The sequence below is a fragment of the Lampetra planeri genome, unplaced genomic scaffold (assembly GCF_965212315.1).
Source record: "Lampetra planeri unplaced genomic scaffold, kcLamPlan1.2.h2 scaffold_574, whole genome shotgun sequence".
NCBI lineage: Eukaryota > Metazoa > Chordata > Hyperoartia > Petromyzontiformes > Petromyzontidae > Lampetra > Lampetra planeri.
The window spans coordinates 8886-26702 of NW_027615397.1; the positions used below are offsets into that span (position 1 = coordinate 8886).

At 42.9% G+C, this 17817-nt stretch overlaps 1 protein-coding gene across 1 annotated transcript in view; it reads left to right on the forward strand.

The window, feature by feature from the left end:
* Positions 1-2935: 2935 nt before the first annotated feature.
* The window catches only part of LOC144741504 (A disintegrin and metalloproteinase with thrombospondin motifs 20-like), a gene marked incomplete at both ends in the record, with an annotated part of 32349 nt that continues 17467 nt past the window's right edge, over positions 2936-17817 (forward strand). The window contains 8 exon segments of the mRNA XM_078624026.1: positions 2936-3183; positions 5486-5569; positions 6226-6350; positions 6430-6470; positions 6793-6898; positions 10900-11046; positions 14480-14621; positions 14990-15094. Of these exon segments, the coding sequence (XP_078480152.1) occupies positions 2936-3183; positions 5486-5569; positions 6226-6350; positions 6430-6470; positions 6793-6898; positions 10900-11046; positions 14480-14621; positions 14990-15094 (998 nt within the window).

The window sequence follows — 17817 nt, forward strand, 5'->3', positions numbered from 1 at the left end:
CATGCAGTCTTTAGCACATCTCTGGACTGAAAATAACCACTGAACTCAGAGAACTGTACGGGTACAAAGCCCAACGTCTTCCGAGGAGGTCAAACACTGTTTGTTTCAGACTCATCTTCAGCACCAACAATTACCTGCCTCTGTTTGTCTCCGTCTAGCCACAGAATTGCACTTAATTGTGCCTCTGTCTGCAGCAGTTTCAGCTTATTCCCCCTGACAGTGGAGTTCTACTGTCGGTTAATGTACAATACCCAGAGTGGCTCACCTCAGATGGGCACTATCTATGTGCAGTGTAAGGTACACTGTCTACTTAATTGGCACCCAGGGAGTGGGGTGCTTCAACTCTCAGCGGGCCATGTAAAAGAATGTTAATTAGTTCAACAATGCAGTGTGTGTTCCCCATTGTTGGGTTCTTGGCATTGATACTTTTGACTGAGACTGAAGGAGAGTCAAAGAGCATCTCTTTGATCTAGATTGAAATCTCAATGAGATCATTTTAGAGGGGTGGGATGTATTTGGATGTGGTCCAAGTGTTTAATCTTTCAGTGTTTTATGCAAACACCAAATGTTTCCATACATTCGTTTCAGAATCAGTTGTCTAGAAGTCTATATGAAATGCAGTTTACAATGTTATTGTACAGGTATTGTTTGTGATATTTGTTTGTGGTGTATTGATATGATTTTTGTCAAGTTTACAAGTCAAGTATGCAGTGGAGCAGAAGACGTGTGCGTCTGCTATAGCTCTGACCATGCTGGAGCCAACTAAATGACACCATTTATGAATGCTTGCCCTCATGCTGCGCAACTGCTGCTGGAGCTTCTTTTAATTGGCTCATCCCATTACGGGACTGACAGAAAAGGATTGTGATGCATTTAGTAAAGCGAAAATCCACAGATGTAATGTTCATTTGAATATATATTGGGTGATGTCCTCTGATTCAGAGCAGACCCCTGTCTTGTCATGGTGTAAGTAGCAGCTCAGTACCCAGTGAGAGGGGGATTTGAACCTAATGCGATTTTGGAGAGGTTGTGTGTGGCTAATCTGCACTGATTCAGAGGCTATTATAACACCGACCATATTTTCACCTCCTTCTTGTCTTTTTTCATCCTTTACACAACTTGCTCTGAGACTTAAAACCAATTTCTGTAGATGCAGATAGTCTTGTGTGCTTCGATAATCCCTTTGATGTCAGATGTCTGCAGTGATGAGTCTGTCTTGGGGGTTTAGCGAAGGAGTTTGGCCTGCGAGAGATTTTTCCTGGAAATACAAAGCTCTGTTCTGGCCCAGCTGCTAGGCAGTGTGCACGGGCACAGACGGCTTGGCACTGACTTAGAAACTGGCGCTGGCATGGGGCTGGGCCTCACGGCGGTAAGAGATGTGTGCCATTGTGCCAGGGAGTCACGCTCTGCCTCGTGTGCCCGCTGGGGGCATCGCTTGAATAATCTCAGAGTGCCCAACAAGTTTTCTTTCTTTTTTTTTTTTCTCTTCACTGACCTACAGTTACACACAATCTCTCTCTGTCTGACTGTCTGGAAAGAGTGAATGTTGAGAAGACAAGGAACACTTCACTATAAACGGGTTATCCAAAGCTGCTTGGCTCGGAAACAATGAAACTCATATCATGGACACTGAATGCCATTTCATGTTTAATTTATATTACGTATGTCTTATGTGAATTCCTCAACAAGAGAATGTGTGCGTAAAAGCTGCAGAAAAATAATAAGTACAATGTTTTAGAGAAATAACTTGAGCAGGTTTACCTCATCAGTAGACATTCTGTTGTGAAGTAGCTCAATCTTGTTTGAAGATTTTTGCTCATTGACTTTGGCAACATCAAACCAAAATGTTTCCAGAGATTCTGACTGGTTTGATCATTCTTACTTAGTCCTCCACAAAACGAGAGCATGGTTACATCACAGAATGTGACAGGCTCAATTAATGAATCATTCACATGAATGATTTCTTCGAGATAATTTAGAAGTGTAAATTATAACTGCCAATAACTGAGACTAAAAGTCTTCCCTCATCCAGTCCTAAAATGCATTCACGATGTAAAAAAAATGTGCTTTGGTGGCCACTGGAATCCACCTAAACCTCCGTTGAGAGATGGAAGAAAATTAAAATGGAATTGAGAATTCTGCAGCGTTTTCCTCATTTCAGGATTAACAAACTCAGGGTTTGGGCTAAACCTGCTTTCAGGAGCGGGCCCCTGGTATCACGCGCACACACACACACACACACACACACACACACACACACACACACACACACACACACACACACACACACACACTTAGAATGCTTTCTTTTTTTCTCTCTTGTCTTTCTCGCTGTCTTTTAACTTCAGAGTTGTGGTGAAGGAATAAATAAACACATGTAGCTCATGCTGAAAAAAAAATGTCAGGATAAAGGCATTCAGCCATAAAGGTTCAGTTTTTTACAGGTTACATAACTTTTAGATGATATATATTGGTCATGGGCATCAATGAAGACCGTTTGAAGGTGTTTTATATCCCCTTGTGGAGTGCACACTGTGGCTCAGCCCTACACAACTGGGTAAAATGTCGTCATGGGATTTTGTTGCTTTGTATTTCTTGCACTCAGGCAGTCAGAGTTCACATTGCCTGACTCTTCAAAGCTTACCACTGACCTCCTGACTTGTGGTACAACTGTTTTCCTAAGCATTGGAATGACACAATAATTTACGGCAGGTTTTTGCCACGGAAGTCCAGTTTGCCTCTGTGATGTCATTGGAATTCAGATAAGCTGACCTGTGTGCTCTGAATGGAATCATGCTGTGTTTTTTTGTAGCCCTGTAACATATTTCTGAGATTAAGAGTCGTGTTTGATTGTTACATGGTTCCATCATGTAAATAATTCCATTTTAAAATGTTTTATCTTCAAACTTCTCATCGTGTTTCCATCTTTACACAGAGAACCCCAAGAGGCCAGTGTCGTTTGAGAGCAGAGGAAATATGAGAGAGGAGTTGGACACTCTCAGAGCCACGATAGACATTCAAAACCGTCATGATAGCAACTCCACCGGCACACACACGAAAACAAGACATAAACGGTTCCTCTCCTACCCACGCTACGTTGAGCTGATGGTGACTGCGGATACCAAAATGGTTCGTCATCATGGACCCAACCTAGAGCACTACATCCTAACAATCATGTCAGTAGTAAGTGAAATAATGTTTCTAAAAACTATTATTTTTCTCTCATTGTTAGATATGTGTTTCTGTGCAGTGAGCAGTATAATTTATTACTGGGCCACTGGTGGGAAGACACATGTACCAGTGCTACTGTGTCACATCATGCATCAGTTTGGTTTGAAATGTGGTGGGGACAGAGTTGTACTGAAACGCACTGACTACCCTTAGAAATCCTGACAGTTTAGACGTTTTCATCACTGAATGACGGAGATGAATGCAGATTTTAACACGTTTTACATATTTTTAGCTGATCCACAGTTCGGCATTGATCCATGTCAGTATTAAACCGCTGAGTACTGCTCAGGGCTCCTGTTCACTACGTAAATCCATCCACAGCGAACCAGTTCATCAGTGACCATGTCCTGTTCCGTCTCTATTCTATTGCTGTCTGTGACAGAAAAACAATTAACCTACTGGAACTGTGTTGTGGAAAAGCCCCATGACTGCACCGACTCTACCAACGTGGTCATAGTTTTATATCGTCATAAAATGACCCACCGCCCCCCCCGAAATCAGTGCCTATGCAGTGTCACCCTGTATGTATGCCCATAGACTTTCAACTTTAGACTTTTCACTGACATTATGTCTGTGTCCAAATGTAGTTTACGTTAACATTAAACTCCACTCATGTTAACATCAACAGAAATGGCCCGAATGTCTGAAATCCCGAGTCAGCACCTGGACCTCTTTAAAAGATCAGTGTCTGTCTGAGCACTGACTAGTAATCCAGCTGAGTCACATGGCGATTGACTGTCTGCACATCATCAAACGTGTTGGACGTCTCTGCTCTTTGTGAAAGCAGGATAGGTTGTCAGTTGTCTGAAGCGTGTGTACCTTCCACTGTCCCTCTGCCACACGGCAGACAGAACGTCCACATTCATTAACTTCTATAGTAATGAGTAAGTAATGATTGCCCATGCTGTGTTATCTTTGTGGAGGGTTGATAGGCTATGGACGATGTTATAAAACATCAGTGCTGCCATGTTGCCTGTTGTCCACTGATACACAGTTTCTCTTTAACCGACTTCCAAAAATCATGAAAAACAAACCAGAAGAAATGTTGCGATGGACATGCACTGTTGGACTCTAGGAGCTTTCAGAGACTAAATCTCTTCTCTTAGCTCAGTGTCTTCATTGTCGGTACATTCAACACCTATTGCTGGTCTGTCCGTCCAAGAAATAGGGATCCTTTGTGCGGATCTCCCTTAGGATTCTTTTTCCCCCTGTTACAAGGGTTTTTGGGCAGTTTTTCCTCACTCTGACTGGGGGTCTAAAGGACAGAGGGTGTAGCATTGTACAGACTGTAAAGTCCATTGAGACAACAATTTGCTGTTGTTTAGAGGATTTTGCACATGCTGCAGATTACTGCAGGTGAAAAGAAGCAAACTATCTGGTCCCTAAGAAATATATTTACTACACTGGCAATTGAAAGCAGTCTGAAGTGCCTGAGAAAAACCCCTTGGAATCATAAAACCATCTCAGCTGGAGCTCACAGAAAATGTCCTTTGTCACCACTGAAAGAAGGACGTGAGCCGACAGGCCTTCCTTCCTTCCCGCTCTGATCACCCCTGGGCCACGTTTGCCTCCCCCCAGGCTGAGACAGGCTAAATGTTTATAGTGTACTAATGAGTTCCTGTCAGGACGCCGCACATGGCCTCAGGAGACCGCTGGCCGACCGTGACAGAGGTGCAGGACAAAAGCAACAGAGGTGGAAGAAGGAACGAGGGAGAGAATGTTTTGCTTTTACTCTAAAGTTTTTCACTTGAGTTACAAGGACCAGGTTTCAGTTCATCTGTGTCACCTTCGATGAACAGTTGCTGTTTTGGCTACAATCAGGACATGATGCATATTGCTGTTTCCGAATTTTCAGATATTCTAATAAAATGAAAAGAAATAAAACGTGATGGGAAGACAGATATACCGCAGTGTCAGGAATTGTAAAGAAATCTGTAGTTATACCAAACATATTGCCAATCAATCACCTCGTTCACTTAGAATCATTCACTTAGCAACACAAAATACAATGTTTACCTTAACCACAGCACTATAGACATTGTTGTGAAAAATATAAAGTGTAATAAAAAGTTAATTCAAATGTGTTTCAGTTTCAGGATAGACTCAACAATCTGTATTCCCCCTTTGCCGCAACTGTCCAAGTGATATTTTCTAATTCCATATAATTAATCATGCATTAATCAAGATTTACCTGAGTTCTGGTTCGGGTTAGTGGAGGTTTGCATTTTTTGTCTGTGTTATGTCTTTGTTACAGGTAGCAGCAGTGTACAGGGACCCCAGCGTGGGAAACCTCATCAACATCATGATTGTCAAGCTAATCGTCATCCACAATGAACGAGTGAGTGCGCCGCCTCGAATGCTACCTGTATGTCAGTCATGCTAATATGGCTGACGTTAGCGCAGGTGTCCCTGGCCTCTTTGAAAGGACACTACCTGCCTTGTCAGGAGAGATCTCCCTGGAAGACAAACGACACTATAGTGAGACAGGAACCCACCTGCACATGAAGGTCAGTCCAGACCAAAGATTCCAGGCACAAGCGAAGAGTTGCAGCGGTCTGAACGCTGGTAGAGTCTTCTACCTGTTCAATCGCTGACAGTGGTTGCAGACAAAAAGTAGCGTGAAATGCTGTATTCACAAAAACGCACAGAGGAATGCCAGATATTGGGGAAATTTGCCATAAGTTGAGTTCTCTGTTGCGTTTGTTGTGCTGCTCCTCACAACACTCCCATTGCTGTGGATACAGCAGTGGTTTACGTGAGGTCCCAATAACTGGTCACAGCTCTGTGCCTCAGCGTGAACTGGACGGTTGGTCTGGACTGGACTTCAGACGGATGGAGGGCTCACTTGTATTTATATCGTACAGTTTATCCACCTCTGTCATAGAAGTCAGTCTCAGTAACATGTGAACCCCCAGCAGTCCCCCAGCCGTCTGTGACCTACTTCAGGTTACTGCTCAGAACGTTGTTGTTTCAGAACATTTTCACCCCAAACAGGAAGGGCCCACTGTGAGTTTCAACGCCGCCACCACCCTCCACAACTTCTGCGTGTGGCAGCAGAGCCAAAATGTCCAGGATGACACCCATCCCTCTCACCATGACACAGCACTCCTCATCACCAGGTACATGCTCAGCTCTGAACAAAAGAAAGAGTTCCTCCACATAGAAGTGTAACAGTGTTTTGTGTTTTGTTTTTCCCAGGGAGGATATCTGCCGCGCAAAAGATAAATGTGACACATTAGGTAAACTTTACCTTTTCTCTGTGCAAGTCCTTTTCAATTAACTTTCCACTCCGTTAGCCACAGCTCATAAACTGTGCTGTAATGAGTTTATGGCAAGCTGTCAGCTAATAATATTATAGTGACAGAACTGAGTGGTAGAAAAGGGAGGAGGGAGGGTCTGTTGCGCTACTAATCTCTCGTACAGAACAGAAGTTTTGATGGTTTAATCGCCTTTAACACCCAAGCAGCTCACCCCCCCCCCCCCCCAGAATACTATGAATAGTGCATACATTTATGTGCATCTATGTGTTTGTCTCCGTGTGTGTGTGTACGTGACCCACAGGGCTTGCAGAGCTGGGAACAATGTGCGACCAGTACCGCAGCTGTTCCATCAGTGAAGAAAATGGAATTAGCGCCTCATTCACCATTGCTCATGAACTGGGCCATGTGTAAGTTGCAACACTCCACTCTACTCCACCCCCACCCCCCCAACAAGCACACACATATACACACACACACACACACACCCTCCTAGCTTGGCTTGACCAACAAAAGCCCTCTTATCGAGAGATGTGGAATGCAGCAGACACAGGTGCAAAACATAGTAATGAAACAGAACTTCATTTTTAATTACATGCTGGCCTATAATGGACCAACAGTGAGAGATGAAATAACTATTCAAGAGCTTGTTTCATTCTGCACAAGGAACAAGTCTCACGGCACACCCAAGCAGTCCGCACAGAGTATTGCTCAAAAGGAAGGACAATAGTCACTGATGTGTTCTACCGACTGTTCATGAGACCAGAAACTTCAAGCAAACATGTCTATGTCCTGTCCATGACCAGATCCTTTACCAACTGGAACCATAAGACAAGGAATAGTTGGAAAACCGTTCCCCTTTTCTCCCACATATCAGCACATTCTTTAAGCTCTAAGCTATTGTTCAGGCTCTCTGCTCTAAAATTGTATACCCATACTAAAAAAAAGAGTATATCTCTGTGAGGAAGTGGGGAAAAAATCTGTTATCTTGGTGAGTTTCTCATCTACAGCCCTTTTTATTCCAACAACCATCACAAACAAAATGATGGTATTCTCACTTTTCATTTCAGTTAGTTTATTCACGATTATACACTGCTTCATTTTTAATATACATCACTGCTGAAATTTCTTACAGTCAAACAGAATCCCATTACATTTACACAGATGGGATACATCAGCTATAAAACAAGTCATCAGGTGTTGCTTTTGGTGAAAAGTTAAAATCAAAAATGTCCTCATTCAATCTGATATCTCACTGATAACACATCTCATACTTTTGGCTTATCTTAATCGTAATAAAATACGTGAAAATGACCCACATATACTTCTTGCAGCCAATCCTCCCCTCTTTCCCTCGCATCTCGTGCAGGTCTGTTTATGCTGAAGTTCAAGCAGCTGGTCAGTTGGCTCTGCCTCCCGGGGTAGTTAATCATTGCATTCACAGTGTTTAGCAGTCTGGGGAAGCCAGTGTCAGGTAGTGGGAGCCACTCAAGAGCATTGCAGATTAGAGTTAAGATTTAGACTAATGGATAGGAGGCCTTTCTCAGATGACTGTAAGTATGTGAGATAACTAACAGCCATTGTTTTTTTTTTTTTTTTAGTGAGCGACACTCAGTAACTGTTTACAAGTTAATCAGGTTTGTCAGCATATGATCAAGGCTTCAAAAGTCCTGGATAACAAATCAGTTCCCTGATATTTTATGTGTCGGAGGAGTTTATAGTGACCAGACTTTTCCTTTTCAACATTGCAACCACTGACGCTTGAGTATGTTCGCTAACAAAGCAACCAGCCAGTGCTGCTTTTCCACTCCACAGTTTCAGCTCTATTCGGCTCAGTTCATCTTGATTCTACTCGCTTTTAGAATCAGGCACGTCCTTTTCCATTTCAAGTCAGTACCTACTCAACGTGCGGTGGCATACTCACAGCAACGACTGCGTAAAGCTGCTGCAAGTGCGTTTTATACATGACATAAACCATGGAGGAGATGGTGAACCAGCTGTTTGTAAGTTGTCATCACATTTGTGCCTGTTACATGACCCTGAGACGAGGAGAAGAAGGCCAAGAACGCTCGCTGTATCGCTAGCGCTGTTCGATTCTTGTGTTGATGGTAGCGCTTAGGACATCCCTCTCTCTTCAGTGAGTGGCCGGCAGCCTGTACACGTCACATTTTATACCGGCTCCGCTTGCTTGGAACCTCGCCAGAGGAGTTCCCAAAAAGAGCACGAGGTACCAGGTATTTGCCTGAATGGAAACAAAAAAAGCTGAGTCGAGTCATGCTAGAACCATGTAGTGGAAAAGGGGCATTAGACTGCATGGAAAGGTTGTATTTGGTTGTTTTAGGCTTCGCTTTGGCTTTTTAGTCAATCTGCAGGAATTCTGGCAAGCTGGTCATCACTCCATGGGTGTGTCTTGCTCTCATAGTTATTAATTGGCACTTGAGGACCGCAATTAATTTTCTGTCTTGGCGAGATTGAGGGGGCAATGTGCTGAGCAAAGTAGTTTTTTAGCCAAGACGTCAGACTTTACAATGATTTTGGATGCCAGTAGCTGATTGCTTGTCAGTACACTCTCACTTAAATTGACTATTCTATTGATTGGTGTCCTCATGGTGCCATACAGAGCCACAAAACAGCTTGATCTATAACCTAATTCTACTAACAGGTTCCTATCTCAATTTGAATTCAACATCAGATGTGTCTTCAGGACATCCTCACATATGTAATAACAGAGTCTGTTTAGTCACAGCAACACATCTGCTCATTTATCAGGATTTACAGTTCACAGCCTATTTTGTTTGTTGAATATTTAGCATTTATTATATGGTCGTCTGTGTCTAAGAAATTAAAACAGCAAGGTGCTGGAAAATCGCCCCATCTTGCACCTGTTAACATGCTCAAGTACATAGTCTAGTTTTCAGACATTATTTGAGCCTAATTTAGTTGTGAGTTATCAGGCAGAACTCTGTCTGTGTGTGTGTGTGTGTGTGTGTGTGTGTGTGTGTCTGTGTGTCTGTCTGTCTGTCTGTCTGTCTGTCTCTCTCTCTTTACCTTGCAGAGGCTTAATTATTCCCTGGGTGTTTGTCTTCAGGCCCTCAGCCCCTGTAGGGTGGGGCCTCATGCCAGCCATGCTAGGTCTTGTGTGTGTGCTGGTATGGACTGACCCTCAGTCCACACACAGCCCAGATCTAGCACTGACCCACATCTTGTTGTAAACATCTCGTCGTACAGCTGCGTGTGTTCCCGTGTGTATATGCATGTGTACACACACGTGCTTATGGACTACACGTGTTTATAGGTGGACTCCAAACTGCAGCACAGGCCAGGATGTCTGTTCTGGACAGTATTCTGGACAACATCAGGAAAAAAGGCTTGACAGGTGTGCTGGCTGCAGACAAATTGCATTAATTTGCTGGTGCATTGCTGTAAACTTTATTTTTATAAATCTGCACTTCTGCAAGGACTCTTGTTAAATTATTTGCCAGCAGATTCTTGTTGAAAATAAAATTTAAAAAAAAATGAAAATTTGAAATCATCAAATCAAGCTCCACAACATTGATGTTCTTTTTTTTCTTTTCTTGTTTTAAAATAATGACCTATGATGTCAGTCTTTTTCTTCTTGTATCAGCAGCAGGCACTCAAATAGTGAATGGATACTTGCAGTCATTCAGTAGTTAACTTAGGTATTAGTAAGTTATTAGTGTTCATTTGTGCAATTGGCACGTATTATTAGATGTGATTACAGCTTGCATCTGTTTTGAATGAGTTTAAATGTTGAAAGTGGAATTGGTCTGTTGTCACCACTTCACCGACTTTGTAACTGACTGATAAATCACTGAGGAACATTAGTTACAGCTGATTACATCTTCACTCCAACATGTTTATGCTGGAGTGACACACACATTTGTGTGTTGATGTGTGTCATGGTGTTTGCTCGCCTACCTTTCCCTCAGCATTAAGCCTTCTGAGAATGTGAGGCGGTGACCCTTGACCCTTGTGGGGTGAGCTGAAGGTGGCTCTCCCTGGCATGCTGGCCCTGATGGGAAAGGCTGATGTTGCGTATAATATGTTGAACAACCAGCCGGTGAGCTTTACACTGGGGTGTAAATTCCATTACACTGGAATGATAACTAATAAAAGATGTGACTATTTGCTGATGTGAAGATATAAAAGGAGAAACACAAGTGGTGAGAAAAAGTGCGGGGGATGAAGCTCATGTATGTATGTTTGTCTGCCACGGCCCACAGTGACGCTGTCAGCAATCCTTTTGTCAAAGATGGCTGAATGTAAATCCTGTGACATTTATCCTCCTGGCAACGACTGAGCCATTAAGCAGCTGATAATCACTTTGTGTGTGTTCCTTATATCCACTTCTCCACCTCTTCTCCTCCTCCCCCATCCTTCTCTCCACCAGCTTCAACATGCCTCACGATGACAACCCCAAATGTCGGGAGGCAGGCACCAAGCATCAGTATCATGTCATGGCCCCCACCCTCAACTACGACACCAATCCCTGGTCGTGGTCCAAGTGCAGCCGCAAGTACATCACTGAATTTCTCGAGTAGGTACCTTCATCATTTCTCTCCATCAAAAAAGGAGGGATGTAACACTTCTCTACTCCCTCTTTGGAGCTCATTTGAAATGTTCTTCAATTTTTACATGATACAAACTGCTTACGTGTCTCCCGCAGTGCTCCGTCGACGGGTCAGTCCAATGTAAACTGTGTGGAGTTGTTATTGCCTAGTGCTGAAAGACTATTTCCTGTTTGAATGTGGGGGTCTTCCTTAACTGACCTGTATGATAGATCTTCTTCAGCCACTCTCCTGTCACTGCACTCAGCTTAAGCCCCGTTCCTGAGATGCTACAGGTTCAAAGAGTAGCCTAGTCACTGGGCACATTCAGCAAACTCGCACCATGGTCACGATCCTGGTGAAGGACTTCCTTATTAGAATGGAAATGTCAGATATAATTAGAGCATCCCTGAATATCACCCATTACTCTCTGACTCCTCTCTTCTGTTAGCCTCTTTCACAAAGGACGGCCTTGTTGATCACATGCGTCTTGAGAACGCAAGGTTGGGTCATTTCTCATTTGCATTTTTTCTCATAATTTCCAGCTGGTTATGACATCACTCATTGGCCGGAACGTTCATCCATCCATCCATGACGCAAATCTTTGTGTATCAATTCATTTATTATTTGGGCTTAAGCTGCCTCACATGGGATAGATGAACAATTTGAACAAAGGATGCACAGGTTTTTGACTTGTACATGACTGTAGCACCAGAGATAAAGGTTCAACTTAATACCAGTTTAGCAAAAAGGTATTTAAATTCTAAAAATCGAACACATGGCACATTGAGTGGGTTGTTTTATTCTACTAGCTCCTGTGTTATCTCAGCTGCCAATCGGCGAACGGCGGAGTACACCCTGGACATCACAGGGTTAACATGCAGCCAGAGTACTCAGAGAGAACCCACGCTGATACGGCAAGAGCATGCAAACTCTACACAGAAAGAGCCCCAAGGCCAGGAATCAAACCAGGGACATTCTTTCTGTCAGGCACTGCACCACCTTGCCGTCCCACATTGAGTTGCTGGCCTCTATATAGATTCAGTTGAATGAGATGGTGTGTCCAAACTTCTGACTGGTAGTGTATGTACTAGCAATACTTGCAGATGTGCAAACTGGAGTTGTAGTACTGTAGATGCGGTGAAGCAGCATAGTTTGTGCACATATACATCAGACAATATGTGTTTATGCTTGAATCACCAACAGATAGTGGCACGGAAATCACAATATACGACATCGTACTGACAATCAAAAAAGAAAGTAACAGTATCTCCTGTGTTACGGTCGGCACATATTTTTGTCCTTGTGATTAGTAACATCAGGCAGAGACAGGAACACGGCTCTTGTTTCACTGTGGGAGCCACAGCAGTGGGAAGGACTGTCGAGTGTAGTACTTCTGAAGTCCATCTCCAGCCAACAACAGGAGCACTGATTCAGACTTGTCAGTGTTTTGACTGCCCATTCTCCTTGAAGAGCAAATTCAATCTGCACCACTACCCTGGCGGTGTTTGAAAACAAAAAGCTGCATCACCTTTTAAAAAAAATCTCCTTTTGGATTCCTTTTCTCTCTCCCTCTTCAGTCACTCTTGCTGCAATAATGTGAACTAAACACCCACACCTGAGAGCTGATGAAAAGTGTCCTCCTATAGTGCAGTGCTATTATCTGCCAACATAAAGAAACTATTCATTCCGCCTCTGGCTTTGTGCCATTTGATTTAAACCACAAAATCCCACATTTAAAAGTAAAATGTGAATGGTTGTCTTCCAACTAATTGCTTTATCGGCTGGATAGTAAACCACATAAACATTTACAGTGATTAAAGCCGTATAATTTTTCCACACAATAGCACACGTTAACTGCTACATTCTTCTCAAATAATATTTTGTGCCATTTTTATGGATCTGTGGGTTCAATCTGAGGCTTCAAATTCTAATCTTATTTCATAAATGCTTCAATAACCTGTACATACTGTTTATGCTGTTTATTTGGCATCTGATTGATCGAACTCCGCAAAACCACGTCTGAATTTTTGCACTGCCTTGTTAGGGAAACCCAGCGCAGTAAAAATGGAAACTATGATTGTGTAGTCTTGGACCACATGCACACAGCAGCCAGCTTTTACGTCATCTTATAAATAAACCTACGTTCATGTTTTCTTGATGGCTGCCAGGTGTGGGATCTCCTCTGGCGCTAGAGAGGAGTTAGCTTCACAAATCCACACAGCTGATCTACTTCAAAAATGTTTTAATTTAAGAAGTGACCTCACTGACCCCTTCCCCCTCCGTCTGTCTTGGTCCTAATAATCATTCCGTTTGGTTCCAGGACTCAGATTAGACAGATGAGCAGCTGCTGAAAGATTCTGTAAGATAGGACTGTCTGTATGGCTCTTTGACAGGCTGGTGGTTTATTCGTCTTATGTCGTCTCCACCTACTGGATGCTGCTTGCTGCAGTGTTTCACATTCTGAACGGCAAGGAAAGGGGACCGAAACGTTGGTAAATCCTGTGTAATTATTGGCTGGTGCTTCCTTGAGCAGGTGTTAAAGCAGCGCAGTCCGGCAGACGTGATGTGTTCTTCTATACATCTATACATGTCTGATTCCATTTTCTAAAGTAAACAGCCAAAACAAGAGCTCCTTTGAGACTTAACTCGCTCTGTGAACATGTTTGACTTGAACCTTTTCACATCTGTGAACGCTGATGATTTTATATGCCAGCTGTCGGCACATACATTCAGCCCCAGCTGTGCTTGTTACTGTGTGGTGGTTTTGGGTGTGCTTCATATACAACACAATCTGTCATTACACTGTAATCCTGGCACAGATTTATGTCACTTAATAATGTCAGTATCATTGCAAATTCGCTTGTTTGCCTTCAGCGCAGAAAACACACCTGTGATAAAAATGTGCACAGGTCTTTGTCAAAATGATGTTTCATTCTGTCTTTGATCCCTTACTCCAGTTTTACTCGAACATTTGAGGATCAACACTGTGCAAGCAATGACAAATCTATTGCATTCTATTCTAGTTTGTCGTACCATGCAAGTTTACCTCATGAATGAGTCTTGCATTGTGCACATTAACTTTAGTGTCTGTGTGGATTCTCTCCAGGTTCTCCCGGCTTCCTCCCACCTCCAAAAGCATGCTGAGATTAATTGGTCATTCTAAATTGCCTGTAGGTGTGTGTGTGTGTGTGTGTGTGTGTGTGTGTGTGTGTGTGTGTGTGTGTGTGTGTGTGAATGGTTGTCTGTCCTTCATGTGGCCCTGTGATGAGCTGATGACTCGTCCTGGGTGTACCCTGACGTTCACCCATTGACAGCTGGGATCGGCTCTAGCACAACCACGACTTCTAACCGGAATAAGTGGAAGAAGAAGAAGATGATTATGATGATGATGATGATATCTACTCTTACTTTCTGACACAGCACTGGGTATGGAGAGTGCCTTCTTGATGAGCCTGTGGGCAGGACATACGAGCTGCCCACCCTCCTCCCTGGTCAGATTTACAATGCCAACAGACAGTGTGAACTGATGTTTGGACCCGGTTCCCAAATTTGCCCTTATATGGTACGTTTTATCAAAAGAAGCAAAAACAAAAGAAGAAATGAGAAGAGGAAAAATGTTGTTCAATTTGTTCTGGAATAAATTATTAATATTATCTGTTTTTTTTTTTTTTTATTATCTGTATTGTGTAGACCAACAGACTGATGTTTGTAGCTTGTATGGCTTGATTGAGACAGTGTAGTTTTTAAGTTTCATGTTGTATGAAGTCATGAGGAGTTTGATATTTATAATGCTTAGATTATTATTGATATCAAATTGTAATCATGTGTATACTGGAAGAAGAATGTTCTCGCGAGAGACAAACCTTTTCTCTTTCTCGTGACACTATGATGCATTAGCTTATTCTCCCTTTTCTTCCCTCGTAAACCCAGAAACAATGCAAACGGCTGTGGTGTACGAGTGCAGAGGGGGACCACAAAGGATGTCGCACACAACACATGCCACTGGCTGATGGGACTGAGTGCGGACATGGAATGGTGAGTGGTGTTGTTGTTATGTTACAGCAGAACATGCACACTCTTTCATTTAAATGTTGGAGTTATGGAGATGTCAGTCAGTACTACAATGCTAATAATGCTAATAATGTACCAAGAAGACATGATGTGTCATATCTGTATAAGGTACAAAGAAAGGGCTCTGAAGTGTTTTCTTTGGGTGGTGAGAAGAAATGCAACACGGCAACATTTAAAAACAAACGTTAATTGTACGTAACACGTCCTTCACGTCCTTCACTGTTGTGTCTGACCACTTGATCGTATGTTATTCACCTGACTTCATTTTGGTTGCACAACCAAGCAGCTTGCTTAAATGTGGTCAGGAGGTGAAACCAAGTCAGAAACTGGAAGCTTAACCCTCAGTGTGGTTCAGGGGGGCCCCCAATCCCTCCATTGGCCTTGATCATTCTCCTCACTCTGGGATGCTATGCTAATTAGGGCTGAGACGGCGGGTGAGGATACATGGAAGGAAGGGTAGTGGGGGGCAGAAAGAGAAAGATGGAGAGAGAGAGAGAGACAGAAGAAAGAAGGTAGAGGAAGAGAGTCTTCTGAGGGAAAGGTGAATACGTAGGGGCTTTGAAAGAGGATGCCGCCCGCTGTTCACAGTTGAGTCACCTTGTTGTGAACTCATGACCCTCAAACCTCTTTAAAGGCGGGTGAGTGGGTCAGTGGTCAGGCCGTAACAGAGCCCAGGCTCAGACCAGCCAGCGCTCTCACAAAAGACCTCACATCAGTGAATCTGTGGGAGGAGGAGAGCTAAGAGGAGGTGCAGGGGGATGAGGATGTGGTGGGCCAGTGTTTAGCATTCAGAACATGCATGAAATGGGCAAAAGAAAGGGAGGGTGAGAAGGAGAGTTCCCTTCTCTCCTTAACCTTCTGCCCTCCAGGAGTCTTGCAGTGTGGAACCATGTAAGTAGTCTATCCCTTATATCCTTTCATCTGGTTCCATCTCCCACCTCTCCATGTTAGGTCGCGGATCATGCCCCGTCTAGTAAGACGAGGTTAACAGGGGATAGCTAACATCTTAATCCAACTACAACAACTGGACTAAACAGTAATGGTCTTGGGAGGACAGCTCCCATGGTCTCTGCCTTTGTGTTTTTATCCCCTTTTTTCCAACACAATATAAGCGGCTTCAGCTAAATCTCCATACTTTATTTGTTTTATTTGATGTAAACATAGATTTGACCATTTATTAGTGATCATAAGTCTGAATAGCAAACACTAGATCAAATGTTTTTTGACCTGCATTTGGATTTTTATATTATTCACAATGACTCTCAATGAAAAACGTCTATCAGGTGATTAGTGTTTTACATTGAAAGGTGATACAGCAATATGTGTTGTGATATATGTTTATTTAGGATCCCCAGTAGCTTTTGCATTTGGCAAGACACAGATTATTAAATTATTCCACAATATGAAAGACAAAAATCATCACATCTTTAATAACAAGAATCAAATACACTCCAAACATCTGAACAAAAGAAAAACACAAAAAAAGTAGTACAGTAGTTTTCTCCGCTGTATAATTGGGTGTTAATAATGTTATATTAATTTCCTCTTGAAAGTAGTTTTTGATTTGATTTAGTCTGCCAAGTTCTTGCAGATGATTCCAAAGCAAAGTGTTTGATAGAAACGACTTCTGTCCTGATGGTGGATGAAGCAATCAGGCTTTTGGTTTTTGAGGTCAGGTTTTCTTCCCCCTCTCACTTTGACCTTGAGGTGTCTGCCCATTCCCTTGGCTGCAAACCACGGGTATATTTTTTATACCCCAGTGCCAGTGACATAGTGGCTGCTGATATTATGTTTGTCCATTTCTTTGGACTGATATCCCAGAAAGCTCAGAGTGAATTTTGTCTGGCACCAATGTCCACTTGAACTGATGAGAATTCGGTGGTCAAAGGTCTCGGTGACCTCACCAAACAGGTTTTTGGCCATAACTCAAGAATGTGTACGCTGATTACAACAAGTGTCTAATGGGATCAAATGAGGAAGTGATGACATTTTATTAAATCCTAAGGTCAGCAGCTCCACTGTTATATGGTAACGCTCTGCACTAAACTACTTGGTGCTAACACACACTCCCTCTCACACACTTGACCATGCAAGAGTATTTTCATATGATCTCTGGCATTCGGACTAGCAACCTTCTTCTATTTTAGAGGGATATGCTTCATTTATTGTTATACCTGTACACCTTGTCCACTGGCCCCATCGCCCTTTCTCTTCTACCTACAAGAAGTCATGAGGTTCAGGTCTACTGGTAAGGCTTTACAGGGTCCTGGGTCAGGGTTTTGGCTTTGAGGTGTCTGAATCAGTGTCTGTGGGGGGTGTCAGATCTAGAGGATTACAGATATGGCCTCTATGGGGGGAAAGTAGGAGCCAGTATTATCCTGGAAACCACAGCTCCCCTTTAACGATCCCTGTCCTCGGCTGTAATTCAACCACAGTTGTGTCATTCTATGCTATTGCATGGGAAATGACATATCATGTAAAAAAAAAGATACTCTGTTTGTGTGTGTGTGTGTGTGTGTGTGTGTTTGTGGGTTGGGGTGTTATGGTGGGTTACAAAACAAAGTTGTAACTACATCAGATAATTGAGGTCAGTGCCCGGAAAGTGGGAGAGAGGCACGTCCCCAACTTGAAAAGTGAAAACAGAAAAGATTGTTTGTATACAGCTTAGTTGAAATAGGGCATCGGGC